General features: G+C 34.9%; 1 protein-coding gene across 15 annotated transcripts in view; it reads left to right on the top strand.

Annotated features, from left to right (window-relative positions):
• The window catches only part of LOC149555204 (phosphatidylinositol 3-kinase, root isoform-like), a 130,211-nt gene that overhangs the window by 43,756 nt on the left and 71,458 nt on the right, over positions 1–14,997 (top strand). For all 15 annotated transcript variants that reach the window (XM_089829267.1, XM_089829272.1, XM_089829269.1 and 12 more), the window contains one exon: positions 12,664–12,811. In XM_089829267.1, the coding sequence (XP_089685393.1) occupies positions 12,664–12,811 (148 nt within the window). The remainder of the gene's footprint in view (positions 1–12,663; positions 12,812–14,997) is intronic.

Below are 14,997 nucleotides of genomic sequence, written 5' to 3'. Positions count from 1 at the left end.
AGTGGTAGTATTGAAGTCCATTTAGTCTTAAACCCCCGCAAACTTAGAGTTTGGAGATCAAATGACCACAATGGGAACAAAAATCTTCCTTGGAATGCTACGATAGGTTGTATATTAATGTTTCATTTCAATTTTGGAGTTGCCAATTTTCATGTGATGCCCTAGGTTGATCAATGTGTAGTGGTGATCCAAGAAGGCCAGAAAGAAGTCCATTATTGTGGTAAGGAGGATGGGTAGACTAAATATAAAGGTGCAATGGAGTTCTTGATGAAGGTGCATATTCTATTTGAATGTCCAAAACTAGAGGTAAGTTGATTGGTAAATGCTTTTGGGTCAATCATACACATTAGGTCCTTAATTGTTATTTGGCCCAATTTTGTCCAATGGGTTAGGTGTAAAACCTAGTTCCAAAATTGTGTTATTGTTTAATAGCTCAAAAGTGTATCCAAATCTGTGATTTAACCAGGGGGTCATTCAGGAGCAAAAAGAAAGTAAGTCCAAATACTCTATTAAGAAGGATAAAAGAATTAGGTGTCTTTTAGGCCTTACTGCATCAAATTGCCTGTGGATTTTCTTGCCTGGGAACCAAAAGGACTATTGTTATGTGTTGGGTCAAATAGCATGAAACCTCATTCATCATTTATGGGAAGTGGGAATATGATTAAGAACTAGTTAGTAGGGGGGTTGTGAAAGGTAATTCTTGGGAAGGATTAGGAAGCAAGGTTTGATTAGACATGTGAGTTTGTAACTCTATCAAGAATAGTTGGATTGTCCTGTTAAGAACCTTCAGAAGGTAGGGGACAAGTCCTAGGTGAAGCCTTGGGAAGACAACTAACAAGAAGACCATTGGATTGTCATTAAGACCTTGAATAACAAGTTTAGCGTCTGTTTGGCTAATCCACAATCTCTCTACATCAGTGAGCCATGGAAAAACTCATGGTGTTTTTGGTGCTATTGTATATGTTTAGATTCAAGGTGTCGAGAGAATCAAAATTGATTTTCAAAGTCAGAAGTTGATTATCATATGGTATATTGCCAATCGTGAAGTGTATTGGTTGATTGATTTGGAAAATAATCATTTGACATACAACAATGATGTGGTGATTAATGAAGAGGTTGGGCCTTTTTAGTCCTCTAATACCAAAAATTCTACAAATCAACCTTTTAAGGCTAAGGACTTAGGTGTCCAACTTCCATTGGCTATACCTCGGTGTGGGGTGGGGGGGGGGAGTTTGATGATTCGAAACTTGTGAAATTTCTTAGGAAGATACTAATGTGTACCAAAAGATTTTCTTTAGTGGGAATTATACCAGTATTTGTATGATATAGTACCAGAGAACCAAAGTCATGATGACCACACTAATTTGGATGGAGGGATTTCTTAAAAGAGACCTAAGTGGTGGGAAAAATTTCTTGATGATGTTTGATATGATGAAATGCTCAAAGGTAGATCATCTAGAGACAAGAGCAAGCAAAACACTGTTGACTTTGCACTTACAGATAACATTTAGAGTGTTTATGAGATTATTATTTGTTGTGTCATAAAGTAAATTAAAATGGGAAAATGGCATTGAGGTCAAACATTAGTGTCTTATAAAGTGTAAGACTTGGGTTCTTTGAGATCTTTGTCAAAGAAAGTGTTAATGATATGCGTAGAAATGATAAACAACAATAAACATAGGAAAATAGGTATAAATGACATTTGAAATTATCCTGGGGAAACTCTTCAACTAGTAGGGAAAAACTCAATCACACTAGAAAAATCTCTCTTTCATTGATAGTAATATATTCAAGTACAATACTTTTTGCTTGATGCCACCACACATTACGCTAAGCAATCACATATATAAATTGAAATGAGAGACTCTTCATATTACACTCAAATGTCTCTTCAATTTCCAACTTCACATGATACGTCTTTTTCATATAACATTAACTCAAATATTATCATAAATATCTTCTGCAACTCTTGAGACAATATAGAGGTATTTTCTCGGTAGCAAAATTAGAGATAAAGATCTCTATCGCAGCTATAATCTTCAACACTCTCTCTTAGCAAGAGAAGAGATCTTTGGTATGACAAACACACTTAGTTGCGGCCAAAAATGTCAATGATAAGTTCTCAACACATGATTTCTCATTAAACCATGTTATCTTAGCATAACGTAATTCAACATATAAGCACATAAACATGTGACTCCCACCATGCCCACTCATAGACTTCTTCTAGAGAAGAATGCATTTCCACCATACTCACTTGCAAAGGGTAGTCCAAGGGCTTTCACCTCAAACTTCTCCCATAGAGGAATGAATTTCTAGCATGCCTACTTGCAAATTGTGGAACAAGGACTTTCATCTCAGACTACTCTTAGAGAAGAATGCATTTCCACCATGCTTCATTGCGTAGCGCGGAATGAAGGCTTTCACCTTGGACTCCTCCCTAAGAAGAATGCATTTCCACCATACTTCCATTGTAGAGGGTGGAACAAGGGATTTCACCTCAAACTTCTTTTGTAGAGAGGAACTCATCAATGACTGAGATTATCTCTCATTAGAGATTCCCTCTCAACAAGGACAATTTTGATCACCATAATAAGATATCTGATGTAACCTCCCTCTAAAGCTAAAACATCTCCCTTTGAATATGTATCATCAAAGACATCCTCATCTCTTTGCTTCTTGTTGCATCTTGCAACCAAGAGAGATATATAGAGATCAATACAAAAAAGTAAATGCTATTTCCAGTTACATAGTCATAGAATACTTATCCCTTTCACATAGACTTCCACGTAGGCTCAACAAAGATGATGCCAAATCATCATTGACATAAAATCTCAAAATTTTTTCAAAAGGCTCTTTAGAAATCTCTGCATCAATGTTTGGAATTGATTTAGTAGACTCTGGAGGACCCTCCATGGTTGCCATAGTTGGAACTCTCTCCAACTTTTGAAACTCAATACTATTGGTTTTGGAGAAAGCACGTAGTTTCCCATTAAATTCAATACTATTGGTTTTGGAGAAAGCACGTAGTTTCCCGTTAAAAAGATTCACAATCTATGCACATTGATGGATATTATAAAATTGAATCCCAATCACCTCTTTGGCAGAACTTTGGTAAAGAAAATATGGAACTTGAATTTCAAATTGAAAACTGACAAGTAGATCTTATACCAAGTTCTCTGTATTGCGCCTATTCATCACAATGAACTGAAACCTGGGTTGCATTTTCCTTTTGACAACGAATTGAGAACCCTCAACATCTTTTCGGCTTCATGTGGTGGTTTCAATGTCTTTTGCACAACTTGATATATATAAAGACTAAAGTTCTACTGCTCATGCTCATAGTATAAATAAATGAGACCAATGTTCTTGCATGATGATTAAAAAAAAATCATGATACAATGATAATTAACAATCTGAAAAACATGATCAATGCTTGATAAACACGATAAAACAACAACAATAATTAACATTATACAAAATATGATCTATGCCTGATAAACACAATACAGCAACAATAATAAATAGTTAGCAAATTGTTAACGTTGTAGCTTTAGTCAGATTGATTTAACCATGGGATACATTGTTATGACTGATTATTATGATTAATAATCATTAGACAATTAATGTGTGTGTAATCTTATGATAACTATTGTCTAATTAGTAATCTTAAATATTAAATTAATGAATAGACATTTCCCATAAGGGGCCATGTCTCTTCTTGTGTTAAACCATGTACAAATGCAAGAGGTCGCTGTACTTGAAAAACCCATACCTTAACAAGCAGTGCAATTACATCTACAAGCGATCCTTAGAAAAAGAACATGGTATCAGAGCCTAACCTGCAAATGTAAGAAAATCAGAGACTCTGATAATTTGGAAGGAAGATGAGATGGCGGAAAAGAAGAGAAGAAAAGCAATCTAATGGGTGCTCTTGGGAAAGGATAGCAATTAGCATCATACACGCAGGGTAGTGTGTAACAAAAGGAGGATAAAGAAAATCAAGTGATGGGTGAGGAGAAGGTAGCAAGTACGTCGAGGACGACGAGTGAAAAGAGAGATGCTCATCCATAGTGCTCATGATTTGGAAGATCCTGTTGAGCCTTCCCAGGCTTATAACTCCAGCCGTGAGGTTTTCTTTTACTTCAGTTTTCTCTAAATTTCGGTTTTGTGGTTCCGCTTGACTGTTAAAACCATGTCATCTTCAAGAAACATAGAAGTACACTAAGTTGGTAGTGAGCAAATCGAGCCAATAGGAGTTGGTGAAAGGAAGATGGTCTTCAACCAATTAAACATAGTCATTTAAAGTGGGGCAAAACCGGATACGAACATAGCAATCACATCGCATGCACATATCACCAGACCCATGACCTCATAAAAGGTTCGAGCAGCAGGTGCCTGCTCTCGTGAGATAAGACCAGCGCAATGGGTCAAAACCCACGTGAGTTGTATATAATGATAAAAGTAGCAAGTATAGTTAAACAAGGAATATCATTGTTCGACAGTAACATGGAAAATATATAAGGAAAAGAAACGAATAGAAATCCTGGTGGCGTAATAGAGGATACCATGTGTGCTTTAACAAGTACTATATTCAATGGCTAGATGCATCATAATATGATTAAAGCGTGATGGCTATTTAAAATTTGATTAAAGAATATACAAGACATTAATTATTAATTAGGACCCACCGAGCCAATGGAGAAGCAATGATAAGACAAACCCATCAATCGAAGATGTGGCGTGTGACAGACATACCATTGCCACATAGTGCAATTACACCTGCACTGCATAGTACGCTAGTTGACAGGGGTCAAATCCCATTGACAAAGAATGCCCATCGTGCAAGACACGTCACACAAATTATATGTGAGACGTAATAACATAACGGGATCGAGACCCGTACAAGTGCTAAGGAGAATCATTGATAATAATAAGCAACATATGATAATAATAATAAGAATATTCCCTTTGGAAATGAAATAAGTCAAGAGTATATAAATTGACTGATAGTGGCGACTTAGAACAAGGCAAAATAATAATTTTTTTTAATTTAGTATTATGAATGAATGTGATTGTACTATATACATATATATAACCAAATCTATTAGATCTATTTGAAGAGATGTTTTGAAATTAATGTAGAATTTCATGGAAGTCCAAACATGATAATGTAAATATGGAAGATTGATAATTTCCATCTAGTTGGTATGACTATATTTTCTATAACCTCTACAATGTTGGTATGCAAGATCTATATGATCTCCATCTGATTGACATGCCTGAGGAATATCTACAATGTTCGTATGTGGGAATTTCATATCTCCATTTGACCAACATGATTGGGATTAATAGAATCTTTATGCCAGAATATTTTGATGATTTTAATATATGCATATATGTCCAATGTATTAGACATTTATCTATATTATATTGGAATGATCTTATGAACAACTATCTATTTCCTTGAGTATCATATTAGTCCCTCGCTTACTAATTCATGTAAGAGCTATTTGTCTTGATTTTTTTCTTCGAGAATGTTCTTTCAAGAAAAGGGTGATTAATATCAGATTCAAAGAGAGTCTAACACTTCTTCAAAGATAAAGGAGCTCAGAAGATTGAGACATTCACGTGAAGGATTGGATAGAGGATATGTTTCAATTGAATTTTTGAAGATCTTGATCATATCAGAATAAGAGGGAGCTTTGACTTCATGTAAACTTTTGGTATCATGCATGTGACTGTGTAATTTAATGGGCCTACCTCCTGTGTCCATCATGAGGAAGTGATGACTTTCAAATGATTATCACTTGTATTTGCAGAAGTTATTGAAAGGCAACGATCCTACAATAACTTAATTTTCTATTATGATGGATATCTTACGATGTCTATGCAGATCATGGTAGATTATACTCTGTGTGATGGATGTTATATGGTCACATTATGAGAATGCGTATGTACATACCTTATAAACATTTTCAGTACATGGTGAATGTTATGCTAATCAATGTTTGGGAGGCCATTACACAAAGTACTTGGTGAATATCATGCATCTTGATATTTAGGAGGCCATTACTCACAGTTCTTGGTTAATATCTCCCATCTCGAAATTCTGGAAGACTAATACTCATGATATCATATGTGATATCAAACATCTTTGAGTACTTGGTGACTATCATGTGCCGATATACTGGAAGACCAATACTCATGATATCAGATGTGATATCAAACCTTAGGCCAATGAGTAATTGGTGAATATCATATGTCAATATTCTATAGGCCAATGCTCATAATATCAAATGTGATATCAAAATGTTACTCAAAGTGTATGGTGAATATTATATCTTAATATTTTGGAGGCCAATACTCATGATATCAAATGTGATATCAAAATGTTGAACATCTTCTGATCAAAGATATTCTTATATTGCATTGAGGTAACATATGGTCATGTGTTTATAACTTTATCCTCCCTATCTAAAAGATAAATTATGCAGAGAAGCTAGGTCTCTCCTGATCTTCTTCACTTGTACAGATCAGAGGTGCCTCTCACTTTATCTTCAAGAGACTTGGAGGCTTCGGGACCTCAACCTTTAGTGACTTCTCCCCATGAGATCACGGTCCGACCAGCTCATACGAGGCACCAAGTGACATCTGAACCCTCTATTAGGGTCCCCTAGGGTAGTGACACCATGCAAATCCTCCATTTAGCAATGATCCTTTTCGTCCTCTAACTTTTCAGGGGTTTTGAGAGGCTTCTTGGGGTCTCCTATATTACGACCCACCTCTCAATCCTAGACTTATTCCATAGTGATCAGAATAGTTAGTTGGAGGTGGTTTCCGATCTTTGGCTTGGTGGTTTCTGCTTATTGGTTGGTGCTCTGGTTTCCTAGTTCTTGGTTCTTTGTGCATACCTTGGCTCTTCATTTCATCTTTCTTCTGGACATCATTGGTGCTCCCACTATTCATTGGGTTGCTGCTTGGTTTTTGGTAGTCCCTTAGACCCTCTTGTTAGTCTCTTGTTGGAGATTAATAAAATTATCTTATCTGATCAAGTCTTTGAGTTGTCAAAGATTAGTTGAATTTTGGGATAAACTTGGTGTAGTTAATAGACTAACCATTAAGTGAGGGTATTACAATATTATTATTAGTTGCTAGTATAGAATTTAGGACTATTCTTTTTTCTTTTTCTTTTAGTAGCATGCACTTTCCTTAGTTGTTGATCTTATTCTTATTGGATAAATTGTTTGTAACTCTTATTTAAGGAAATTTTCATCTTTCTTAATATCGAATATTGAATTACTCAATGATCATTCTTTTTCATTATTTGATGTTTGAACAACAAAGTTTCTAGACAACGCATGCCAAAGGGGAAAGATTGGAAAAATATTCCGAATCTTTGAGATGAATGTTGGGATACCAAAGTCTAAAATTCCAATTTTTGGGAAATTGGTAGGACTTCAGAGGAAATGCATGTGGAGATAAGCAAAGCTAGAATCCCATAGTTGAAGGTGACGCAAGGGAGGATGATAGTAGGAGAGAGGTGGGATACATTGAACTCAAACCTACTAACACCCTTGCTAAGAGTTACACGCGGAAGCTTTACTCAGACAGATCAATAGGGAACATAAAAGCCATATGAAGCAGATCAATAGTGTAATTATTTCACTTCACATGTAACAAAGCAATATGCCCAACTGAGAAGCCTTTCTGGTTGCCGCCATATTCAAGGAAAACTACAGATTCAGAGTCCAAGCTCGCATCTTCTATTCTTTTCCCTCTAAGATCTATCTCCAGATGATTTCCTACATCTAACCAAGCTTCCTATATAGCCAACTAAGCCACAAGTCGGCTAGCTAGGCATTTAATTACATTAAAGGTTCAGTCTTGGAAGACTAAACAAAACCCAAGCAAAGGGCAACATAAGATCACACGTTCTCAGAAATAGGTCCAAACACAAGTTAGGAGTTGTCTCCCAACTGCAAGCCACCGCAGCAGCATAGGAAATTGTGCCAACAGAAGCAACACACCTTGCTGTATGAAAACGTGATGGAACACTACATTTTCCAAAATTTAAGGTCCCAAATACCATGGCAGAGGAAGAATCTTTAGATCCTACCCACTACTTATATTCAAACAATATGCTTCAAAGCATTAAAATTCATGAGCAGTACAGTTGTAGGTGGTTCACAGAGATTTGAAGAAAGAATGAATAGACAGTGATCCATTAATCAGGAGAGTAGTACAAAAGTTAAAGAAAATGAGCTATTGTGGAGTATTTACAAACATGGTTGCAGGTCTGCAGTATAGAAAGTGTCAAGGTTCTGCTATCACAGGGACACCCTATGGTTATAGAGAAATAATTTTCTCAGCCCTTTATTATTCTTCTTGATCCCATTTACATGCAGTTTGGCATTTCTTGGGATAGCTATGAAATACACTGCTAGTGCACTATGAACCTGATAAACTAAACTCTGAAATTGATTAAGGCATGCTGTAATATATCCAGAGAATAGATTTGTTTGAACTTGACGACTACAATCAGGAACAACATATCTATAACGCAGCAGTGCAAAGGAACCAAATAAGTATTTGTGAAGAAGCATCAAGTCAATCTTATTTCTGATACATGCAGATAAAGAGGCAATACTTATACCAGTTGCAATAGTGGAATCCAAAGGTGGGAAGTAAATGCAGAAACAAAGAATCAATCTATTTATGGCACAATGATTAAAACAGTGATTAAGAAACAAATGACATATCATATTCAGCGCCAGAAAATCAGAGTGTGTATAAATTTGAGAAATTTGTTTCAGATTATGCAAGTATGAATTTGCCAATCTTAGGGGTCTTGGCTGGAAAAGCATTACATGGTGGCATACAACTTTACAGCCCCAAATACTGGTGAAGGTAGGGATAGATGATATTGCTGGCTGTATAAAAAGAAGAACATCTACAGAAATTATTTGCTCATGGATTCAATAAAATTAAAGCACCTTTCAGAGACAACTGGCAACCATTGAGGCCACTGAAAAAAGATGAATTTCTGGCACAGAGAATGAACCGAGTGAGTCATTGTTGAAGGATTAAATAAGCAAGCATTACCTGCCAAATTGGGTTTCTGGACCAAGTGTTGGCAGCCAAGAAATGGGAAACGAATATACTCTTGTCCTGAGGGCATAGTGCTATCGTCTCAAGTATTTGTTAGAGTGAATAACCAATATCATGGAAGTAGATATCTAATAATACTCTTTGTTATTGAAGGCTCATGGCATTCACGGAAAAGAGAAGGATAAGCCAAGTGCACTTGACTCTTCTAACACATGGAGATGCTGTTGGTGTGAGCAGAAATAAGGAGTCTGGAGAAACCATTGGTGACATGGGATATACAGGTTCACGACAATGCAGGAAAGGAGTTCACAGTGAGAAAAATACGAGTATCGAAGGAGACAAGTTATGATTCGTGAATGCATCTCAGATATTGGGAAGTGGTTATCCATGAGAATTTGATAAGGAAGAGGTGAATTCAGCAAGTATAGACAGATTATAGTCTTCAAGCACTCGAAAGGAATAACCATGAAAGTCTGAATGTTTTCCTTTTTGAAATGGTTATGTTCAAATTTGTTATATTGACAGATATTTTGGGATTATCGGGTAGTTTTATTGATTAGGTGCCCGAGTGATTGTGTTTTGTCCCTCGCACCTTTTCATAGTCTATAAGTATATGGTCAATTCATTCCTACAAAACAATCTTTTTTCCATATATAATTCATTTTCATATTTTAAATTTTACATATCCCATGCTCTATGATGTATTTTATTCTTCCATTGGTGAAGGAATGGATTCTTGGACAAAACCCGTGGATTTGAATTATTGGGTGGATTTTGTGCGATTCGGATACATTCACAATAGATGGATCATCTGTAAGGAATGTCTTTATTGTGATGTTATTTTTGGCATAATTATTTATTTTAAATTTCGGAGTTTTAAATTATTATTAAGTTGTGTCCTATATAAATATTTTTATTTATTTTCTATAAATATTTTAAAATTCGGATAAGTGGACTGGGTCATTATTGCATTTTAAATTGGATAAACATAGGTATTGTGAAATATTTTATTGTTTACATATTTATGTCTAGTTTGTCTTTGCAGGAGTTAAAGTGCATCCTAGACTAGTTTAAAATTGCGTTTATGTAATTGATCTGTCGTGTCTGGATTATTAATTTGTTTATAGTTTAAATACATTGAACTTTATAAAGTTGTACGTTTCGACTTATAATATTGACTCTGATTGCCCATTTAATTAAGCACTGGTCTTTTACTCTTGATTCATAATCCATATGCTGGCAACTATTTCATTTCTTTCCTTTGACGAATTAATATATTCATTTGTTGCATTAATGTATACTTATTTGAAAACATTCATACATTCATTCATTATTCTTAGTTCATAAATTGCAAGTTTGAAGCTTTTGATAATTCTTGCCATTTTTGAAGCTTTCATTGTATTCATGTTTTAACTGATCTGCTTTAAGCGTCTTGGATTTAAGATTGTTGTCCAGGATCAGGTATACCTGCCTCGGTTTTGTAGAGCCAGAAGTGTAGGGGATTTGGATCGCATCGATCGATCCCGTCAAGTTGGCCTCAACCGGTTGGATATTCCAGCATAGAGCAGGCAAGGCTCGTAGGATTCCAATCTACGGTTTTGGGAACCAACAAACTGTATGGAACAAAGACTGCTAAGAATGACACAAAACTCAAAGAATATGAAACGTCAGAATACACACACTTAGGACAAGGATCTAGAATAGGTCCTGGACATGATATTAACTGTGCACATCATAAAACCAAAAGCAACAATGACTACTTTTCAAACAGCAGACTGGTACAGAAAACAAGAAATATTTTTGGTTGATGCAAGATTGCTCAAAGACCCAAGATGCTCTTGCATTAGAAGGAAAAGGGGCTGTTAGGGGTAAATGGGAGTTTGGAGGAAACACATGCTAGGGAGGGTGAGTTCAATAGAGCTTCTACGACTACCAACTCTAAAATCCTAAAAATATGTAAAATCACCTAAAGAAAGGCCAAATGTCTAGGCATAGATCAAAAAAGTACCCTTTAACAATTTTGACCAAGGTTTTTTTTTGATGAAAACACTTTGAATGAACATCTTCAATAATAAATCAACAAATAACCCGATTGGAGATTTCTCAGATCTGCTATCGATGTTGGGTGGATAGGGTGAAATGCACAAGTACAGTACAAAAGAACAAAACACGAAAAATGGTTTGTCGATGCACTAGGTGAATCCAAATAAAATGTGTGGTTTTATTTAGCATGAGCACAAAGCATTGTAGAAAACAGTATATAGATTGTAAAGAGAAAGCACATATTGTTTAGATTGGGTTGGTTTTAATTTTTGTAGGGAGCTTCCCCTTATAAATTGAAGTGTAGTTTATCACACATCTATTCTATTTTTCGACTTTGAAAGGTTGGAAGAAGTGTGAATACATGTTAGGGTCTCTTGAAAAATGCATGAATATTAGAGAATTTGATTCATGAAAACTTGAGTTGTACTAGTAATGATCATTCAAAGATGGTACAAAGTCAAAGAAGTACAGATGTTTCGGGAAAACATCTCTTACCTTTTTGTGCTATTCTTCTTGCTTCTATTTGCAATTTCTAATTTCATTCTTAAAAGAAAAAGAACACTTCCGCGTCTTTTTCACATGCATCGAACCTTTTTTATCATCTTTTGAAATCTACACATCATATGTTACTTAAATCAATAAGCAAATATAACTTAGAGGAAAACATTTTGGTAAGGAAAGTAAGCTTTTTTATGTTACTGACAACATATACAGTAAGATCTCTTTTATAAATCTGTATTCAAGCCATAATATGATAATTAAGTTAGCACTAAAAGGGTCAAATTTGCCTAGCTATAACAGAGAGTGATCTCAAAAAAATGTAGATTTCTGTCTTATCCACAGAGAATTAATTGCAGCGAGTTGTGTAGCTCTAAATGGATCTTGTAACTACCTCTCAAGTGTAACTTAGGCCTTATATTTCCCAATGCTGTTGTTCAAATAGTTGTCTATTCTTGCTCTTTTAAAAATTGCAGAGCTATTGATCTTTAGTTTGTTTGCCCTTCGCACACGATGGATAAAGAAGCCTTTTTTGCAGCTTCTGTGTTGAAGGTTGTAATGATCATTTATCCAACCAGACTTTCTATGGGGCATTGACATTTTTGGCTTGGACTACTTATCTTGTGGATTAAACTGTCCCTTGTGCTTTGATGCCAGTAGTACCAAGGCCATCTTATTGTGAAAGGTACAATCTGCCATGATATTAGGTGTAACCTTTTGTGCCTGATTTTTTTCCTCACTGGATCAGTTTTAGCATTGATTGTAAATTGTTTAACCCTGCCATAAAGAGGATTGTTTCATTCATTGCTCTTTGTTTTCTGGTTTTATCAAGTTGTAGCCGGTCTTAAACAAATTTAATATTCTCTTTCAACCTTCAACCAGCAAACAGAGAATATACCAATAAGAGATTGGAGATAAACAAATGTATTGACTCTTTCACAAGCTAGTTTTGTTTTATGCATATTTGGAACACTTTCCTCGCTATCTTATGACTACTCTGGTAATATCTAGGAAAATATCAAAGATATTGAAGCACCCTCCGACATGTACATTAAATGGAGATGAACGGCAACTTCTCTGGAAATTTCGGTATTATTTGGTATCTGATAAAAGGGCTTTGACAAAGTTTCTTCGTTGTGTTGAATGGAGTGATGCTCAGGTTTGAATTTTTCTGTTTTAATTTCAGTTAAGAATTTTTAATAATACAGTGAAAACAAATTATGCTGTAGTCATAGATAGTAGTCTAAATTAGATTTTACCATTTAGATGTATTAATTTTTAATGTTCTGCAAGGCAACAATTTGATCTTTGTACATCCTTTTCTCATTTGTCCATTCATTCTTCCTTACATTCGTGCATTTTTTTTGTTGCAATGTTTTATGGTCACTTGGAAATGTTTTAGGCTTTAATTCTCACCTTTGAGTTTTATTAGTAACATTCTTCTGTGAAAACTTGATGAAAAATTATGCAGATGTAAGGAAGGTTTAAGAATTCTAGTAGGAGTTAAGTTATTTGTTAAAACAAATTTAGACAGATTGAGGGATATTAACATATGTTATTATTCTAGATCTGCAGTATTAAGATAATAATAATATTGGAAAGATTGGATGGACTCGTGGACATTGCGTGAGACAGAAAACTCTGCAAGAGTTTTGAACATTAGGAAACAATGAAATAAATTGAAGACAAGAGAACTACAATTGGTTTTCTATCATATAGTTTAGAGGATTCTTCCTTAGATTCGTGCATTTTTTTTGTTGCAATGTTTTATGGTCACTTGGAAACGTGTTCGGCATTAATTCTCACCTTTGAGTTTTATTAGTAACATTCTTCTGTGAAAACTTGATGAAAAATTATGCAGATATAAGGAAGGTTTAAGAATTCTAGTAGGAGTTATGTTATTTTGACTGCTGAGCCACAGTATGGGGATAAACATAACATATTGATTATTGATATGGTAGATGTTAAAACAAATTCAGACAGATTGAGGGGTATTAACTTATGTTATTATTCTAGATGTGCAGTATTAAGATAATTCACTAGTTGTCATTAGAAAATCTTAATGTATCCTCTAAACTATATGATATAAAACCAAATGTAATTCTCTTGTCTTCAATTTATTTAATTGTTTCCTAATGTTCAAAACTCTTGCAGAGTTTGTTGTCTCACGCAATGTCCACAAGTCCATCCAATCTTTCCAATAATATTATTATCTTAATACTGCAGATCTAGAATAATAACATAAATTAATACCCCTCAATCTGTCTGAATTTGTTTTAACATCTACCATATCAATATGTTATGATTATCGCCATAGTGTGGCTCAGCAGTCAAAATTCAGACAGATTGAGGGGCACTAACTTATTTTATAATTCTAGATCTGCAGTATTAAGATAATAATAATATTGGAAAGATTGGATGGACTTGTGGACATTGCGTGAGACAGCAAACTCTGCAAGAGTTTTGAACGTTAGGAAACAATGAAATAAATTGAAGACAAGAGAATTACAATTGGTTTTCTATCATATAGTTTAGAGAATATATTAAGATTTTCTAATGACAACTAGTGAAAAATATAGGACAGTTATCTTTTTTGGTGTCACCATGGGTGAGATGCATTAGCACGAAGAGGAAATTTAAAAGGTATGATTCACATAATCTGGAAGCCAATGAGGTCACACGTTGATAATTAGATGCTTTACCAAGGAAGTAATTATTTTACTTAAGCTTGCCCTGAAAAATTACATTGTGTGTCATAGGAAGGGAGGCACTGGAAATGATCTGACCTTAATGACAACTCCCTTAAGTCTAGGTAGAGTGCACAATCTAATATTCTTGGTCTTCATCGAATGCTTGATGAAAACACCAGTCATTGATGCTTTGCATGAATGAAAACCTCCTTCACCCAAGGAAAACTACACAATCTAGTATATGTGGCATATGTACAAGGTTTGATGAATATGTCAATCATTTGACCTTTTTTAATGATAACTTCCTTCCACTTAGGTGGAATTCAAATTTAAGAGACTTGGCCTTTGTCAAAGACTTGGTGAAGATGTTAACCATTTGATCCTTCCTGTGACAATGTTATCTTTAATCTACATAGACAAAATTGGATGGACACAATATGCTTTGTGTTGACATGAGACACTAGGATGTGAGCAATCTGATAGCACTATGACTATGGTTGTACAATAATGTTAGTTATTGTGTTCAAAACTAAAGAAGGCATGCTCAATGTATGATGCCATGGATATTATTTGAATTCATCTCTTTAGAATGTCTAATGATTTCTAACAATATAATCATCAATCACAAAGCTGCAAAATATGGAAAATTTTTGCC

This window comes from Cupressus sempervirens, chromosome 5, assembly GCF_028749045.1.
Source record: "Cupressus sempervirens isolate cs-2001-9-10 chromosome 5, ASM2874904v1, whole genome shotgun sequence".
In the NCBI taxonomy this organism is placed as follows: Eukaryota; Viridiplantae; Streptophyta; class Pinopsida; order Cupressales; family Cupressaceae; genus Cupressus; species Cupressus sempervirens.
Note: the sequence above shows the minus strand (reverse complement) of the source record. Positions and strands in the feature narration are given on the sequence as shown.